Source organism: Camponotus vicinus, unplaced genomic scaffold, assembly GCF_025532165.1.
Source record: "Camponotus vicinus isolate PSW18456_S1 unplaced genomic scaffold, iyCamVici1.0 SCAF_1, whole genome shotgun sequence".
Lineage (NCBI taxonomy): Eukaryota > Metazoa > Arthropoda > Insecta > Hymenoptera > Formicidae > Camponotus > Camponotus vicinus.
Window position 1 is genome coordinate 7475541 of NW_028141945.1, and position 18143 is coordinate 7493683.

Below are 18143 nucleotides of genomic sequence, written 5' to 3' on the forward strand. Positions count from 1 at the left end.
TTAAATATAATGAAATAATGTTCTGATGTAAAGTATTACACAATAGTTGTGACATCTATAAATATAGCTACGTAGAAAATCAATATTTGATCACCATGCCAATGGTGAAGGCACAACATTAGTGAAGTGTACTGTGCAGAAGAGATGGCAGAATTTTCTTTAAATATCCAGAAACATATTAAGGCAGGTCTTGTTGTGAGTGGAAAATTCGACGGATCGCACGCGTGTCTTGCGGCTGCTACACCTGGTGGGAACATTTTAGTGCACAGTCCTCATAGACAACCGCAGGTTGTCGATTATTCTGATCACAAACAATCTAACAAAAGATTAGCATGGAGCGGGGAACTTGCGGAGCTCCAAATTGGTACCGAGGTTCGAAAATATTACAAAATTGAAATGCTATAAATTATATTGAAAGAAAATTCTGTATTTTTATTTCATATATAATGGCCTACATTTAGGTCAAATCATTATGCACTGGCCGTCTCGGAGAGGACGAAAGGGATGTTCTTTTGATCGGTACTGTTTCTCATGTGCTTGCTTATCATGTTGAAGATAATGCTGATGTCTTCTACAAAGAGGTATTGACTATAACTTAAAGTTAAGTTGGTAAAATTCATGAATGATGATTATATTAATTATTTTAGATGTCGGACGGTGCGAATTGTATAATTGTTGCTAAAGTTGGATGGCTACCCAATCAGGTTGCAATAATAGGAGGCAACTGTTCAGTCACAGTTTTAGATGCGCATGGTACAGAAATCTTTTGGACAGTGATGGGAGGCATTGTCACTTCACTGGCAGTATTTGATTTCGATGGAGATGGTGAAAATGAGGTAGGTGTTATTTATTAACTATATATATATATATATATATATATATATATATATTTTTTTTAATAAATTTGCAAATTAACTATTTTGTCTTCTGCAGTTATTGACTGGTACAACAGACTATGAAATTAAAGTGCAGAAGGAGGATACCATGCTTTGGGAAACTAAAGAAACGGCAGCAATTGTTGCTCTCACTGATCTTTCAAACAGACAGTTTGCTTATGCTGTTGACAATGGAACAATTGGTGTCTATGAAGCAGGGCAGCGATTGTGGCGAGTTAAAGTAAAAAAAAATGTTATTTTAAATCTATAATTTGCATGAAATTTCAGGGGAAAATTTATTTATAATTATGTATATCATATGATGCAGAAAAAACATATCTCACACAAAATAAAAAAAAAAAAAATATATATATATATATATATATATATATACAGGGTGACCCATTTTAACTTAGGCAGCCAAATAACTCGAAAAATAAGCAAGATAGAGAAAAATGTTTTAGACAAAAGTTGTATGGTTTCGAGGGGGCCATAAGATGGTATCATTGGTTTGACCTTGAAGAGTCATTTGAAGGTCACGTGAAGGTCACTTCAATTTTTTTAAATGGAACATCCTATATATTTTTGTACATTCTTGTAGCTCATCTCGAGAGCTTTCCAAAACACTATAATTAAGTACATTTTCGTTAAGTACTTTTTGAGTTATGAGGCTTGAAATAATTTCTTAATTTTACATAAACCGTAAAATATCTTGTAAAATATTCATTTTTCGATTACCTTACCTTAATAGTTTTATGTACAAAATAATGAGAGGAATCAATTGGTGTAAAGAAAACACATAGTTGTTTCGAAGAAAAAATATGTAATTTGCAATTAACAATTCCATATTTTTTCTTAAAAACAACTATGTGTTTTCTTTACACCAATTGATTCCTCTCATTATTTTGTACATAAAAGTATTAAGGTAAGATAATCGAAAAATGAATATTTTACAAGATATTTTACGGTTTATGTAAAATTAAGAAATTATTTCAAGCATCATAACTCAAAAAGTACTTAACGGAAAGGTACTTAATTATAGTGTTTTGGAAAGCTCTCGAAATAAGCTACAAGAATGTACAAAAATATATAGGGTATTCCATTTAAAAAAATTGAAGTGACCTTCACGTGACCTTCAAATGACTCTTCAAGGTCAAACCAATGATACCATCTTATGGCCCCCTCGAAACCATACAACTTTTGTCTAAAACATTTTTCTCTATCTTGCTTATTTTTCGAGTTATTTGGCTGCCTAAGTTAAAATGGGTCACCCTGTATATATGTATATGTATATGTATCAGGATATGTGGACAAAATTGTAAATAAATTTCTTAGATTTCATTGGAAATTATGAAATTTGTCTAAAGTAAATTACATATTAAAATAATGTGTAATCAAATTTAAAAAATTTATTTCAGTCAAAGCATAAAGTGGTATCTGTAGGAACTTTTGATATAAACGGCGATGGTACACTAGAATTGATCACTGGTTGGAGTAGCGGGAAAGTGGATGCAAGAACATACAATACTGGTGAAGTCATATTTAAGATTCAATTGTCTTCTGGTGTAGCGGGTATAGTCGATGCTGATTATCGAAGAACTGGCAAGCCTGATTTAGTGGTCGTTTCTACTAATGGTGAAGGTATGAAAATATAAAATTTATTATTTTTATAATCAAACAATTATTGTATTCTATTTATGCTGTATATTTTATATAGTACGTGGATATAGTACTGGATCCGCAATACAAACTCCAGAACCTGGAGAGGTAATACGTGAATTATTAGCTAAAAAGCAGGCGCTCCAAATGGAATTGCGACAAAGGGCTGCGACTGGTTCCAATATGTATTATGGATCAAGATTAGCCATCAGTCTGCTAACACAAAAGGGTGCAGCCCGCGTTGCGCTTGCTGCTGGACCCGGGCTTTTGGTAACATATTATTTGGGTATCTCTTTTTATAAAATTATACATTCGCGTTTCCTTTTACTGCAATCTTTTTTTATTTCTTCCATTTAAATTGATTTTTCGTTAACACAAATCTTATATGGTTGAAAAATTGCGAAATTTCATAAATAATATTAAAATAATATTTAGGTACATTGCGCTATAGTTTTTGCCGAGGGTGTTTTCGAGGGCGAAACGCTGGTAACGCATCCTAACCGACCACAGGGGGAATTAGAGATCGCACTTTATCCTGCCAAGAATGATCCCGTAGATATTCACGTTAAAGTATATGTTGGTCCTCCTGGTGCCGACTTATTACAGGTACTTGATAATCACGCAACATATATCTTACAAAGTGGATTTCTAATTTATTCTTAATATTCGATAGGTTTTCGAGATAACACGACAGTTGCCAAAATTCTGTATGTACGAGCTCATCCCAAAACCGCAACATATCCCGGAAGAATTATCGAGTAATGGCGTTATAACAGATGTAAGCTTTAAAATTCGAATTCAAACATAATGTCCAATAGTTGGAATAATCTTAAAATAATTATGTGATCCTCTATAGGTCGCAGAGAGACCGCAGCGCATCGCCATTTGGTTAAACCAGAGTCTCATCTTGGGAGAGGAATTGGAGATCGCGGAAAGTGGCCCGAATGCCGGATGCATAGAAGTGTGGCTTCGTGGAATGCGGGACAACAAAACGCACTGTTTCAAATCGAACGCCAATGGGAAGGTGACGATCCAGACGGATGATTCGACATTCGCCGGCGATATTATTCAATCTCTCACCATGTATTTAGGCGTCAGAGAACTGACTTCAGAAGCCACATTTCCAGCGGAAGAGAGCAGAATGCTGGACGCGTTGGAACGTGTCAAGGGTACGCAGGGGAGAAAGGGGTAAAATATAAGCTGATTTTTTTATTATTAAATTTTTTTGGGTCAAATGGCTAATTTTTGAAAAAAAAAAAATTATATCGTAAAAACTGTTTTCTGATGCACTTATTAGGTTTGAAGGAAGTCGATGCGCGACTCCAGGCGGAAGCTGCGGGAGGTGTCAATCTCTTGAAGAGTATCGTCATTCGTTTAGAAGACGCTAGAATCCTCGAGAACATTGATGATATGCGAAAGAGACTGATGCAATTAAAGACCATCAACGGCGACCTAATTCGAGAACACGAGATTCGACTGAACAGTCATCGAGAACTCGCAGCTAGCCTGAAGGAATTGAATATCGGTGTGCAGCGTGTAGCGAGGCTCAGAGGTAAAAATTTTATTATTACAAAACTGCATCCTCCATTATTATTCTTATCTTGTCGTTCTCATATTTATTCCTGCAGTCGGGAAAGCTGCCTCCAACGCGGTGTCTCGTTGCAGAGCAGCGATACAAGATGAAAATCCGAAAGCGCTTGCGCTCGCGATAAGGCACGGGTAGCCTAAATATAGAAAAGGCATAGGATAATCGTTATGCAATAAAATCATTGATTTTTGTAACTGCAGAATGATTTTCCTTTTATAATATATTTCAAAAACCATAGCATTATCCTGTGCATATGTAAATCTGTATTATTGATACAGATGAAAACTTCAATTTTGTGTGTCTCCACGTTATATGCGCAAAGTTTTTTTTACAAATATAAATATTTATTAAAATGATTAAAATATAATTTTTATACATGTCTTCTATGTTTAATAAAAAAGAATATTGAATTTTTTTAAATATAAATTTAACGATTATAATAGATTTCCGCGATCGGAAATGCTAAATCTTCTTCTTGATGGAGGAGGTGACTCTTTTTCTCGACGAAGAGTGTTTATGGTCCCATCTGTGGAAGCTCTCAGTCTGAAAGTTGCCGGCTGCTGTCCTGGCAATTCGGCCAACAGTTTTAATATGTTCACAAAAACGGCCATGACCTGTCGAATGAAAATAATCGCAAATTGTCATACTCGTGCTATTATATAAAGGCATTATCTTAAATATTTTTTTACAGGCATCATCGATGGCGTCAGTATTATCATTCATGTCATATCTTTACATTTTTTCTTTCTCTATCGTGACACGTGTAAAATCATTTGCTTTATATCTCCCATTTCGCGCTCTTGCGTCATTTATAAAATATTATTTTAGGAGAACGGTGATGTATAAATCAAAGAATACGTGTCTTCACCACCGAATTCATTTTTTACGTATCTCATTTTGCATACTTTTAATAAAATAGCTTTAAAATATTTTCATATAATACTTCATTTATTAATTGTAGTGATATCAAATTATTATTCAAGTGTGATATATATGTATAGATTAAATAGATACAGATACAGAGTAAATAGACATATACATATAGAATCAATTTATTATTGAAAATTATAAATTTTGAAATAATTTAATGATTTTTCATAATTGAATTTCTAATTAAAATTTTGATTAAAAACGAAATCATTGAAATAGATATAATATCTCTTATTATTCAAAATTTAATTCGCTTTTACTCCCAATTTCGGTTCTATGATTATTGAATATTAAAATATTGAATATTATAAGATACATTGTCTTTTTTTTTCATGTGTGATTATTACAATGCGTAGATAGCGCACAAAAACGGTCACTCGCATTGTCTTATCGCATGCCTTGAAAACGAGTGATATAGATATAATGATATTTGTTTACGGCTCATGATCATGGTGTTTACGCGTGATCATGAAGTAAACAATCGTTTAGAATAATAACCTTCGCTGTGATTAACTGATAGACTAACTACATTTATCGGACATTTTGTTCATTTATAGCCTATCGACTTTTTCAGATTAATAATTTTTAAAGATTAGTACTCTATTTTTAAATAATCGAAATGTGATATACGATACTATAATCAGAACCTGATTATTACTTCAATTAAGTAGAGAAACTTGTTTCTTTATCCTTCTTATTTTATTTTTTACTTTACATGATCGAATTGATCGAGAACATTGCGAATCATTACCTGATCAACTGATTCCCTTACGGAAATCTCGTGGAAAGCGTGAGCCTCGATTTCTTTTGCCCTTTTCTGGCCTTCCATGGCAGATACCATGCGCTCACCCGGCGAGCAAGAGAGATCGGCCTTATTTCCCACAAGCAGCACAACCGGTGGTACCTTTCTGCCTTTTCTCGCGTGCGATACCAAAAATCTAGAAGTAGAATAGTAGAATGTATTTCATGTGTCTTCATTTCTCTCTGGACGATTATTTATGATACAAGAAATTTATTTTTTTTCTATTTGAATAAAATGTGCGTGAATAGATCGCATACCTCAGATGAGAAGTTTCGTCGAAGCTGACACGATCTGTTACCGAGTAAACGAGAACTATCGCGTCGGCCCATCGTAATTTCGGCTCAGCAGAGGTAGGCGGAGATCCTGGAGGATCTGCTATTTCCCACGAGGATCCCAGATGATTATCGACCCGATAGATTCTATCCGTACTGCAATCGTACTCGCCTATGAAGCGTTTTGTGGCGAACCGCACTGCTAAAGCTGAACAAATCATGCGTGATATCAGAATATATGCGCATACATATATTAGCTTCAAGTGATATAATCATTTTATTTAAAGAAAGAAGTGTGTAATCTGTAATATAAATTTCGCAAACTTGAAATAATTGTTGCTTACATTGCAGGCCTTTATTTATTCAATCGAAGGAGTCAAGTATTTAATGATTTTATCGAAAATGCATATTTATCCGTTTTATATTTTTCTGAAATAATTTTTATCATTACTCACCCGACTTGCCGACACCGGGTTGACCCAATAATATCACTTTGACTGTCTTGTTGGCAAGGCCGAGGCCCCAGCTGATCGGAGGACTAATCCTCTTCTTGGTGGATGCTAACGGTGGACTATTACTATCCATGTCTTAATCGCCACTGCTTCCTTCGCAGGGTGTCTCGTCGATTATGAACCCTCTCGCGTGTTCGATGATATTTAATGGATGCATTATTCATAGCGATCTGTCGCCGCGCGCTTCTCAAAGGGTGAGCACGTAATAAACAATATAACGACGTCACTAACTACGTCATTACCTATTATTAGAATAATATATCGCGTGTGATTTTATTGCAAACTTATAAAAGTAGATATAGTAGTCAATGTTATAAAATGTCTTACTTTCAATTTCAGAAAACATTCGGATATCGCGAAGCTAATTAATTATGGATTAATTGTTGATGCATCGTATTTGCCGCGTGCCATCACGCGACGACGAGCGGTTGTTATTAATTTTATGAGACTTTGACGTTTCTTTTATCACTTTATTACGCGTCTCGGCGTTTCACGCCGCGTTTCTTCCGCAGATATACGACGCGTCGCGGCTCGGTCGCTGACTCATCGTCTCGCTGCATCAAGTTGCATTGCGGTTCGATGCACTTCTCACTCGGCTCGACTTAGGTCTGTGTATCGCGAATTTCCAACTATTTCGCACCAACTGTTTGCATTAACGATATTCCTTATCTTTTCACTCTGCCCTCCTTCCACGATCGGAAACACGGTGATATAAAACACTATCTCGACCAGGTATTACAAATGAAAACGCTATCTCGACATCAGGTATCGCCAATAGTGCTGCATGAACACTTATCTCGACACGCTGGTCTTGTCTAGGCTAGTTTACAGAACATGCGCGCCCTTTTTCTTTAGCCTTAAGTGAAAAAACGATGTGCTAAGAGAGCTATATTTAGTTTGTGCACCTAGTTCATCGACGCTCCGTAAAAGAAACGAAAAAGAAAAATTAGTATAAAAAGAGAGAGCTACATAAAGTAAGGATTCTAATACATTATTTAGTCATTTAAATTATTGCTAATGATAATCTGAGAAGAGATCTGTGTAGGAAATTTATGTCTTTTGTTGCACGTATTTTTTCTCGAGTTACAGGATGCCCTAAAACAATTGTAACCTAATTTTTACTTTTTAAAATTGTAATTTAATCTTAATTTTTTTCATCTGTTTCTCTAGTTGATTTTTTCATAATCTCGATACACAGCACATGTTTTTCTTTAAGTTACTTGACCGGATGATAACGTGCTATAATTAATGGAATGTGCGCATTATTTCTTTTAAAGGCGGTTTAACCCTTGCAATTTCAAGCCGCGTTAAGTTTCATCGATTATTATATATAGGTGAGAATAGGGTCAGAGGTTATACTTAAGAATGCCGTATAAAAGTCAATTTTTCACATTAATGTATGTAATCTATTAATGCTTATAAATATGCGCATAAATCGCGTAATCCCTCTTTTTATTTTCACGTAATGTGTAACAAAATGTAATTTTATTCACGTATACTTGGAAAAGATTCACGAATAACGCGTTGACGAATTTAAAATAAAAAAAATTCAAAATTTAATAACGAATTTATATCGCCGAAAATAAAAATAGATCTTCTCTGTATGTCAAATATATTTCCTCTGATATTAGATCACTGACACAGCTCCTACGGAAATAAAGCCTCTTTGCAATTGGTCGATAAATGAGGAATAAGATATTTAAAGTAAGATATTTAAGGTATTTAATAAAATTGATCGATTGATATATTCAGATGATGAAACGGGACTATTTTTTCGTTAAATTTAAATTTTTTAAACACTTTTTTATGTGCTTTCTTGGGAGAATATAATTATAGTTCTTTGAATTATTAATGGAGGATTGAGAGAGAGAATAATTATAAAATTAATAAAACGTAAATATAGGATATATATATATAGGAGAAATTATATCTTAAGATAAGTCTGGAAATGACATTTATAGTGTAACATGATTATTTAAAGATTTTCCATAATAAGCTTGTCACTTTATATTAGCTCATAAATGGATGTCATTAATTAATTTTTTTACTGATTTTTATTTATGTTCCATAAATTTTCTTCATAAAACTCGCCAATGATTTCATTTCTTATCGTTAGTTAGTTTAATCGCGTGAGGCGTTCCATACGAAAAGCCCGCCACCTCTGTTTTCCTAGAATTCCCTCGACAATTGCTGGAAATCTACACACGTTTCCTGATATCTAGTTCGATTGATAATCTAAATATAGACGACTCGAGCGCGCGGCCGGCGACGCCGCCATCGTGGATACGAGAAAAGCGTGCCGCTGCTCATTGACCTCCGTGAGTTTCACGGGGTTATCAGCATTATCAGCTAAGCGCGAGTCTTCTCTCTCTTTCTTTTTTATGGCTTATCTGTAAAAACAATACTAAATCTAGTAATCGAAAAAAAGAAGCCCAACGGATCGTGTCGCGTCCTAAAAAATACAGAAAAATAGAGAGTGCAATGTATTACATACGGATAAGATAATGCTAGAGCTCTGCAAAGGAAAAAAAAGAGAAAAAAAACGGAAGTTGAATGATCATTAATTTCGGTTTTTCTTCTCTTTTCTTTTTTTTTATTTGTAGCAGACATTCCCTGGTAACGGACATCGTTACGATACACGGGGTCGGCAAATGATACCAACTCCTGATGCGTGAATCCGTGTGGTACGTTAGGGGTGTTCCGCTACAAGAAATCGCGTATTTAACAAAAAGATTCGAGTAGCAAAAAGTATCGCATTCTCGATGAAAAAATATCGCAAGAGTTGCTCTTCCGGAAATGGCAGTTGAACGGAAAGGACGAAGAAGTATCCTCTCTACGGTTGAGTGGAAGAGCGATTGGTCTTCAAATTATGATAACGTAATTACGAAGGGATCGAATACTTTGCTAATAGAGAAGCTAGTTTAGTTTTGCGCAAATACTATTCTATTGTTTACAAAATAATAAGAATCAAAATACACCGTCATGTCACAAATACACATGTTAATATAAACGTCAACCTCTTCGGCAAATCGATTCGACTGCGTGACGCGACAGGATATTTTGATATATGGATAAAGTTTGTTTGTTTTATTGGTCCCTTTGAATCACGCCGAACGTAAAATTGTTTTATAGCCCTGCGGTGCTATAATAGCGAGTCTCGGTAATGGAGAACGCTATATTTCTCAATCACCACAGCGTGACAAGTTACATTTCGGTTTTAATAACCCGGCGAATCCGAGTTGACGTCACCCTTTACACGATTAAAGGTTTAATTGCGCTTTCTGTGCAGAGGAAATAAAAGAGGATAGAAAAGGAAGAATGTTGTTACAATTTTAATTTCTTTGAAGTCTTAACGAATTGACGTGCAATTAAATAAACCATATCGAATGCAATTGAAATAATATCTATGTAAATGTAAATATGATATTTATAGCTTAACATTATTTAAGAATTTTTTGTGCAAAGCACATGCAGAAACGAACGCTGTTGGATCATATATGAGATTGTTATAATTAAATATTATAATTAATTAATTAGCTTGATACATCCGTCTTATTTTTATCTGAATATCAGCTTTGATTTCCTGTTTATTGATTACGGTTGTGATTGGATGCTGTTATATTTTCTAATCAGCACTTTTATAGTCAAGTCCGCGACAAAATATCAGATTCAGTGCAGAGTTCATTGGTAAATTTTCCAATGTGAATCGCTGACCGAACCGTATGTGTCTAAAAATGCGAGAAATACATTCTACCATACACCATTTCTTGGAATATGTTCGTTTCTGACCTGACACGATTTTTGCCGTTATAAAAAGATTATTGGCAGCTGCATTACGAGAAAATGTACGCGAGTGCGAACAGGCCTCGGTCTCTATTAATAAACATGCGATCTGGGACTTGCAGAAAAAGAATCCAACATTCTATCAAGAATGTAAATACGATAGCAATCATGATTGTGATCTCAATCGCATAATCAAGTCGTTACTTTTATTTCTCTTCTCTTTCCAGTTTTCAATTCCGGAGTCGATGTTAATGCGTAAAGTAGCAGTAAAGATATTTAGTCTTCGTGCTATTATACACCTTGCAATGTACAACGAAAATATACAAGGAAGTAAAATAAAATCCATATTACATAATGTAAAATATTTAATTATGGATTTAATAAAAAATTATATAATTTACATTAGTCTTTTGCATCGCACATAAGGCATTTAATTAATTTCTGTTGATGGCTAAGCAGTATTTTTAATAATTTTTGGATCGTGACGTTTCCGCGCATCGTACCTTTTGTTTATTTATCTCGTATTTCGACAAGAATCTCTTAATAAACATACTTGAATTATTACTGGCGATAAGAAAGAAGAGTGAAGAAAAAAATTCTGTTGCTTCCTCTCGATTACATGAGAGTCAGGTCGAGCGACGACTGAACTTGGACCCTTCGGCGTAAACGAACGAAACAACAGTCTGTTCCCACACGAAGCGGCGCCATTCTTAATTAATCAATGGCAGAAAGGAATTTTCCGAGAACATGTTATCACTTGCCCTGTGATGTTTTCGTTAAATTTGGTGCACATGTACCATGTTCGTACCGTTAAAATAAATAATATATATATATATATGTTTATTTGATATGTTGTTGATCTGGTTAGGAAAACCACATAATTTCAATCAACGATATCGAGACAAAAATTTTTTCCTCGTTGAAGTCTCTATCTAATACAAGAAGAAAAAATCTCAGTATGAGGTATTAGATTTGCAATACATTATGTCATTATTAATTAGAAGAAGGTTATGATAAGAATAAATTATTATGTCAACTAAGATTTTTTCAAATCAGTTTCATTTGATTTATTATGTATACGTTAAGAACGTCTTGACGTAGACTTAACGCAGAATTTTCGGACAATCTTAACATAAAGATTATCACGCTGTTTTTTTTCCAAACATCTCGATTAATTTTGTAAAACGTAATATCGGTTATCTTATACTACTCGTGTAGTTATACGTATCGACGAGGAATTATGCCGCTTAGTACGATGATCTCGATTTACGCAACGCGTCTTCGCAATATCACAACACGCGAAAATGACGCCATAAAATCAGCGTGAGAACTCGTGACTTTTGTCCCGGCGATTTGCGAGACAAGACAGTACCGAGAATCACATCTAACGATAAGCGGGCTCACAGTTGTTTCGCACGCGCAAAATTTGATGAGAAAAGATTGCCACACTTTTCCTTCATTAACCCTTAACCCCGAACGTTCTAAAAGTCGCGTTATCTCTTCGGTTGAGTTTAGAAATAACAATTATCTTGTGAGAAATATATTAATTCTGGAATTAGATATTTTAATTAGACTTTCAGCGATTATGAATTAAAAATTCAATAAAATAGTTGATATAATTTTTTAATAATGATATAAAAATATTCATATGCTCAAAAACGTCACGCATTAAATATGCGATTTGTATTAGAATACATTTCTGTCAAATACTACGAAATTATCAAGACAATTTTTATTTTCGCAAAAACTAGAAATTGCGAAATCATTTTTCTTACAACATACTTGCGATAAATAATAATCTGTTTTTTAATTTTAGCAAAAAAAAAAACAGGGACACGCGATTTGTATTTTAATTCCGTATCGATCAAGTTGGCGGAAGGAGATGCTCTGTCCTCGTAGATAAAGATCAGCGGTGCAGCGAGTAATTGGAAGATAGATGTAACCGATTGAATCATCTGTACGATAAGTGTCATTGCTTCAAATATAACCGCTCGTTTCTTACCGTTCGTTGATTCACTCGTTGTAGAAGCATCTCGACTGTACTCGAATATAGTACGTTGCCTTTGCTGATCTCTAATCGGTCAACTATTTCATATGTACCTATACAAATCTGTTTCACGACATAATTCATGAGAAGAGAGATATGTGAGGTGTAAATAATATCGCTCGTTATCTCTGGTATATCTCTAAATAATTAAACATCATTTATAAGAACAACTCTTGTAAGACATTTTATATTCAATTTTCACACCGTTTTTTCCTCACTAAAAAAGCTTCAATCTAAACTTATCTAAAGCAACACTAAGTAAAAAACATGTGGCGGATCTTTTACGTCAACTAATAAGTCTGCAATTTTACTAGACATTTTCCCTCTAGAGATAGAGCCTTTATTGCTCTTACAGCGATAACTCGATAACTCGATACGCTCCCCTGCGAACGGATTGCCACCGTCGAGCAAGAGCTACGTCAAAGTGCAGCCAACATTCGTGCACGTGATAGCCGCGTAAATCGGATCTAGATTCGGTACAGCTGCACGACCGAGTTTCAGGCAGGAAAAATCGGCAGGAAAACAGCGGATAGAACAGCGAATGATCGACGTACAGCTGATACCGACCATCAGGCGCGCGCTCGAACTTAACCCCGTTTATTAGCAATATCTCCGACTTATACAAATCGATTAATCGATTATCGGCGCGAAGTCTGACATTAAGAGTCTAACAATAAGCAACGACGATTTTTCGCCGACGTTGCCGATCTCGATTCTCGCGTTCTCTTCCACGTGTCTGTCCGTCACTTTTCCGCCGTCTTTGACTCCGACAAAACGGTTTGCCGTTAAATCGCGTTAAGATTTAACGGTCGTCTTTACGCATCTACACGCCTTTATGCGTGTCCGTCTTTTGATCCACAATTAGTTACAGAAGTAAGGCGCGACGAAGCATTATGACGCTGGGACGGTTTAGTGTTACTGTTCAACGGTTCTTATTTTCATGCGCGCACGAAAAAATGTGATTTATTTTGAACGGGAATTCTATTCGAGGAAACATGATCGCATCATCAGTTAGACGAAAACTGATTCTTTCCAGATGGTTGCCCTCGTTTCAAAGCGATCGATTCAACTTCTAAGAATTTGGAACGATCTTCTCTCTAAAAGTGAATCAGTGAAAATATCACTAATTTAAACAGTAAAATAAGATTTCACTGAGAATCAGTGAGTATTTTACTGATTTTCAATGGAAACGCTTATTTTTTTGTTATTTTATCTTATATCTCACTGATTATGGTCAGTTAAAATAAAATTCACTGTAAAACCAGTAAATTTCACTGTAAAACCAGTAATCGCTAGTTCGTTTGTTTACCGCTACGATCGCTATCTCTCTCGTATTTAGTTTTAGTCATAAGAATTATATAAAGTTTGCAAAGAGCGACAGATAAAATTAAAAATATTACTTCGATTTAATTTCAGATATTAAATCGATCTTATGAGTCGGACAAATAAATGTCTGGCGACTTAATGAAAATTATTCGTTCGTTATCTATTTAAAATAGCAAGTTCAATATGCATGTAATATATATATACAGGGTGACCCATTTTAACTTAGGCAGCCAAATAACTCGAAAAATAAGCAAGATAGAGACAAATGTTTTAGACAAAAGTTGTATGGTTTCGAGGGGGCCATAAGATGGTATCATTGGTTTGACCTTGAAGAGTCATTTGAAGGTCACGTGAAGGTCACTTCAATTTTTTTAAATGGAACATCCTATATATTTTTGTACATTCTTGTAGCTCATCTCGAGAGCTTTCCAAAACACTATAATTAAGTACATTTTCGTTAAGTACTTTTTGAGTTATGAGGCTTGAAATAATTTCTTAATTTTACATAAACCGTAAAATATCTTGTAAAATATTCATTTTTCGATTACCTTACCTTAATAGTTTTATGTACAAAATAATGAGAGGAATCAATTGGTGTAAAGAAAACACATAGTTGTTTCGAAGAAAAAATATGTAATTTGCAATTAACAATTCCATATTTTTTCTTAAAAACAACTATGTGTTTTTTTTACACCAATTGATTCCTCTCATTATTTTGTACATAAAAGTATTAAGGTAAGATAATCGAAAAATGAATATTTTACAAGATATTTTACAGTTTATGTAAAATTAAGAAATTATTTCAAGCATCATAACTCAAAAAGTACTTAACGGAAAGGTACTTAATTATAGTGTTTTGGAAAGCTCTCGAAATAAGCTACAAGAATGTACAAAAATATATAGGGTATTCCATTTAAAAAAATTGAAGTGACCTTCACGTGACCTTCAAATGACTCTTCAAGGTCAAACCAATGATACCATCTTATGGCCCCCTCGAAACCATACAACTTTTGTCTAAAACATTTTTCTCTATCTTGCTTATTTTTCGAGTTATTTGGCTGCCTAAGTTAAAATGGGTCACCCTGTATATAAATAAAATAAAATTTTTAATATAATAAATATTTAGTAAATATAAATAAAATTTTTAATTTCATATGAAATAGATAGAGAGATGAATTGTAGTTTAATATTACTGACAATAACGAAAGAAATATTATTACTGATTGAAACAGTCAAAATTATTAACTAATTCTTTCAATAAAATATCACTGATTTACAGTGCTGTACTTATAACTGCTGTAATTAGTGACTATTTACTGTTTTTCAGTGATAATACACTGATTCACTTTTAGAGAGTTGAGTTAGATAATAAAACCCGGTTGCACCAACATTATTTTATCAAAAGCAAAGCAAATTCTTTTTATTATCAATGAAAACTTTAATGATATTAAATATTTCCAGCTATAACGCAATATATAAAAAACGCAATAGTGGAAAATTTGACTATAAGTTGGCTTAGGCCCGGTTGCACCAACGTTATTTTAACTTTAAGCGAAACTTAAATATATGTCTGTCTTCATTTATTTAGAAAGAAAGATAAAGATAGACATATATTTAAGTCTCGCTTAAAGCTAAAATAACGTTGGTGCAACCGGACCTAAACCAACTTATAATCAAATTTTCCACTATTGCGTTTTTTATATATTGCGTTATAGCTGGAAATATTTAATATCATTAAAGTTTTCATTGATAATAAAAAGAATTTGCTTTGCTTTTGACAATGCGCTTATCGCGGTGTTTCTCGTTCGCGCAGAAAACATCATAAAAATTGATGAGATGTCATATTGTGTCCGATAAAGAGAAGCTAACGAGAAAGAGAGAGAGAGAGAGAGAGAAAGATAGAAGCTTCAGTTATATATATTAATTGTTATTATATTGTTGCTCGTGTGGCGATAGCTCGTTGTTAATAATAGACGACCGATGCCCGTTCCATAACGCGCTTATTTTCCATTGCGATTACTTATCGAATCGTTTCTCTTTCGACTGCGGTGCCGATCGGGTAACTCGACTCAATTTTCATCCCTCTTTCGACATAATAATCGCCGCGAGACGCGTCAATTAGCGTTTAAAATTGCATGCAATTTCCCTCTAATTAATTAGTATCTTGTCATTATTAATCTTCTAATTAATTGTTATTGACGCTTATATGTCTGAATATATATTTGTCTTATAGAGTCGTAAATATTTCCGGATATTTTTGCAATTACAGCATCAACTGTGATCATATATTTATATTATGAATTATACGAAGTTTTAGTACACAAATAACATGCGAAACTCTGTTGAAAGATGAAATAGATGCAGTTATCTACTTAATTTCCTATTTGTATACAGCTGACAATTTATAATAAATAATGGGAATTTTTATCAGATTATTAATAAAGATTATTAAAAAATATATCTGACAGAGAGAGACATACCATAAATGTATTATAAGAATACTTTATCGCGCGCGCAGATAAAACAATCATTTTCCTTGCATGATTCACATTCGCTAATAATTCGCTTCTAAAAATATTATACGTATCTATAAAATATTATATGTATACAGATATGAAATGTAATTTGGCCTCGACAAATATGCGATCAGTCTACAGTGGAGTGATTTAAAATGCGAAAAGGAAAGTCACTGATAGCCGTGATAGATATTTTTGCGCAACCGGCTATAACAAGCGATAATAATTATTTCGATTTAATTAATTTTGGATGTTTTGATTTAATTAATCTTTCCAAGGAAATGTCGATACGGCAAATATTTTTCGGACACAGCGCAATAGAGGATGCGATAAAGAACGATCACGAATTTTACGAGTGACACGATAATTTAATGTTGCAGGATTCTTAATCGCGAGTTATATTTGGATCATCTTATTGTTTGGGTTATGAATAAAAGAATCACGTGATATCTTATAAACTTACTGGTATCTTACAAACTTTTTACGTAAAGTTTGCACCGTTTATCGCGTTCTTTGCTTGTTTTTAACAACGTTTTTGTTAAAAATAAAATGTAAGATATTATTAATGTGTTTATCGAAAACATGGAAAATAATTATATGCCTATTATAATAATATATAATAATTATTTTATATGCCTATTCCATACGTCTGCCAACTCCTTCACAGAAGAAGGTTGTGTAGGATCATAGAATCGTATTTTTAACAAACGCAAATCTTTCAAAATGCTATCTGTTAGCTATACATCTGCCGCATCTTAAAATTCTGCTTCTCATGTCGGAGAAATTATTCATTAAGGCCCATATTCTGAATCCTCTTTTATCGATAAAAGTGCCTCTAAAAGTGGCATATAAGCCTTTTGATTGGCTACAGGCCACTTTTAGAAGCACTTTTATCGATAAAAGAGGATTCAGAATATGGACCTAAGAATACAATTATTTGAGGGAGAAATTTTTCAATTCGTTTAAAATGAATAATTATCATCGCTGTGCATTAATATTCCAGAAATAATTCCGCGTGTAAAGTTCTCAAATCATCATCCGCGAATCAGTTCGTCCGCGAACTCTCTTGGCTGCGCGTGGCTGCGGGATAGCCTGACAGCTAACGATCCACGTGTGCGATCACTTGAGGCTAGTTTTCCATAAGTTTTCTAAAGTGGACGCGTCTCCTCTCCTTTGCACAGGCGGTTCACTTAGGCTCAATAGGCCGGTAAGTGGCCGCTATTACAACACCGGCGCGCACTTAGGAATCACACGTGTGTGTACTCGCACGAGTGCATCGCCACGTAGTTGCAGCAGCACGTGGCGCGCGTGTGTCCTTGGCGGTCCCGCTTCATCGACATCCTTCGCCGTCACGCAAGAACGTGCGATCCGGAAAGAAATTCAAGCCGCGATCACGACTCGGCGTATCGGCACCTTGCGCGTAACGTAAGAGGCGAGAGAGATTGTTGTGTGTTTTTTAAAATACGTGACACAAACGTCAAACCATCCGGCTACGGTCCACGGACGAACGGACACTCGCGCGATTATTATTGTATTGAATCTATAAATAGATTGGACAGCTGTCTCTTTTTCTCCATTTAAAAGTCATCGTGTTAATGACGGCGAATTCGATTCTTAAGCGCGTTGATCCGTTGGATCAATCAAAATTAAGTTTAATCGATTAAAGTCCACCGATGGTTGCCTCGATCATCGGGTCTCGTCGAAATTTTTGATGAGAAAAAATCGATACAATATTCTGTATAATATGCATGCAAGAACAGTTTCCTTCCCATATGTTGTATCACATCTAGCGAATAATATGACACATATATATATATTTCTATATAAAAAAAT

The 18143-nt window shown here is 34.4% G+C and overlaps 2 protein-coding genes across 4 annotated transcripts; one reads left to right on the plus strand and one right to left on the minus strand.

Moving 5' to 3' along the window:
• The first annotated feature begins 15 nt into the window (after positions 1–15).
• Positions 16–4793, plus strand: LOC145971036 (BBSome complex member BBS2). Of its 2 annotated transcripts, XM_083098253.1 has the most exons (11): positions 16–372; positions 462–581; positions 648–836; positions 934–1116; positions 2294–2516; positions 2593–2804; positions 2970–3140; positions 3208–3312; positions 3391–3703; positions 3832–4086; positions 4163–4793. In XM_083098253.1, the coding sequence occupies exons 1-11, from the start codon at positions 145–147 to the stop codon at positions 4255–4257; spliced, it is 2094 nt and encodes a 697-aa protein (XP_082954379.1). In that variant the 5' UTR covers positions 16–144; the 3' UTR covers positions 4258–4793. The 2 variants fall into 2 exon arrangements, with proteins under 2 accessions (XP_082954379.1, XP_082954388.1); XM_083098262.1 differs by lacking the exon at positions 4163–4793 and having other exon boundaries at positions 3391–3722; positions 3832–4073.
• LOC145971042 (ras-related and estrogen-regulated growth inhibitor) lies at positions 4325–7398 on the minus strand. Of its 2 annotated transcripts, XM_083098285.1 has the most exons (5): positions 6966–7398; positions 6582–6880; positions 6112–6334; positions 5804–5990; positions 4325–4736 (listed from the first exon to the last, which is right to left on the minus strand). In XM_083098285.1, exons 2-5 carry the CDS (start codon positions 6709–6711, stop codon positions 4557–4559), a joined length of 720 nt encoding a protein of 239 aa, XP_082954411.1. In that variant the 5' UTR covers positions 6712–6880; positions 6966–7398; the 3' UTR covers positions 4325–4556. The 2 variants fall into 2 exon arrangements, with proteins under 2 accessions (XP_082954411.1, XP_082954402.1); XM_083098276.1 differs by having other exon boundaries at positions 6582–7398.
• Positions 7399–18143: the final 10745 nt, after the last annotated feature.

Coding starts and splice junctions, on each gene's coding strand:
- LOC145971042 (XM_083098285.1), bottom strand. CDS start 6,711: ATGGATAGTAATAGTCCACCGTTAGCATCCACCAAGAAGAGGATTAGT. Junction 6,335..6,581: donor ACCCGGTGTCGGCAAGTCGG/GTGAGTAATGAT, acceptor TGATTTGTTCAG/CTTTAGCAGTGCGGTTCGCC. Junction 5,991..6,111: donor GACGAAACTTCTCATCTGAG/GTATGCGATCTA, acceptor TTCTACTTCTAG/ATTTTTGGTATCGCACGCGA.
- LOC145971036 (XM_083098253.1), top strand. CDS start 145: ATGGCAGAATTTTCTTTAAATATCCAGAAACATATTAAGGCAGGTCTT. Junction 373..461: donor AGCTCCAAATTGGTACCGAG/GTTCGAAAATAT, acceptor GCCTACATTTAG/GTCAAATCATTATGCACTGG. Junction 837..933: donor ATGGAGATGGTGAAAATGAG/GTAGGTGTTATT, acceptor TGTCTTCTGCAG/TTATTGACTGGTACAACAGA.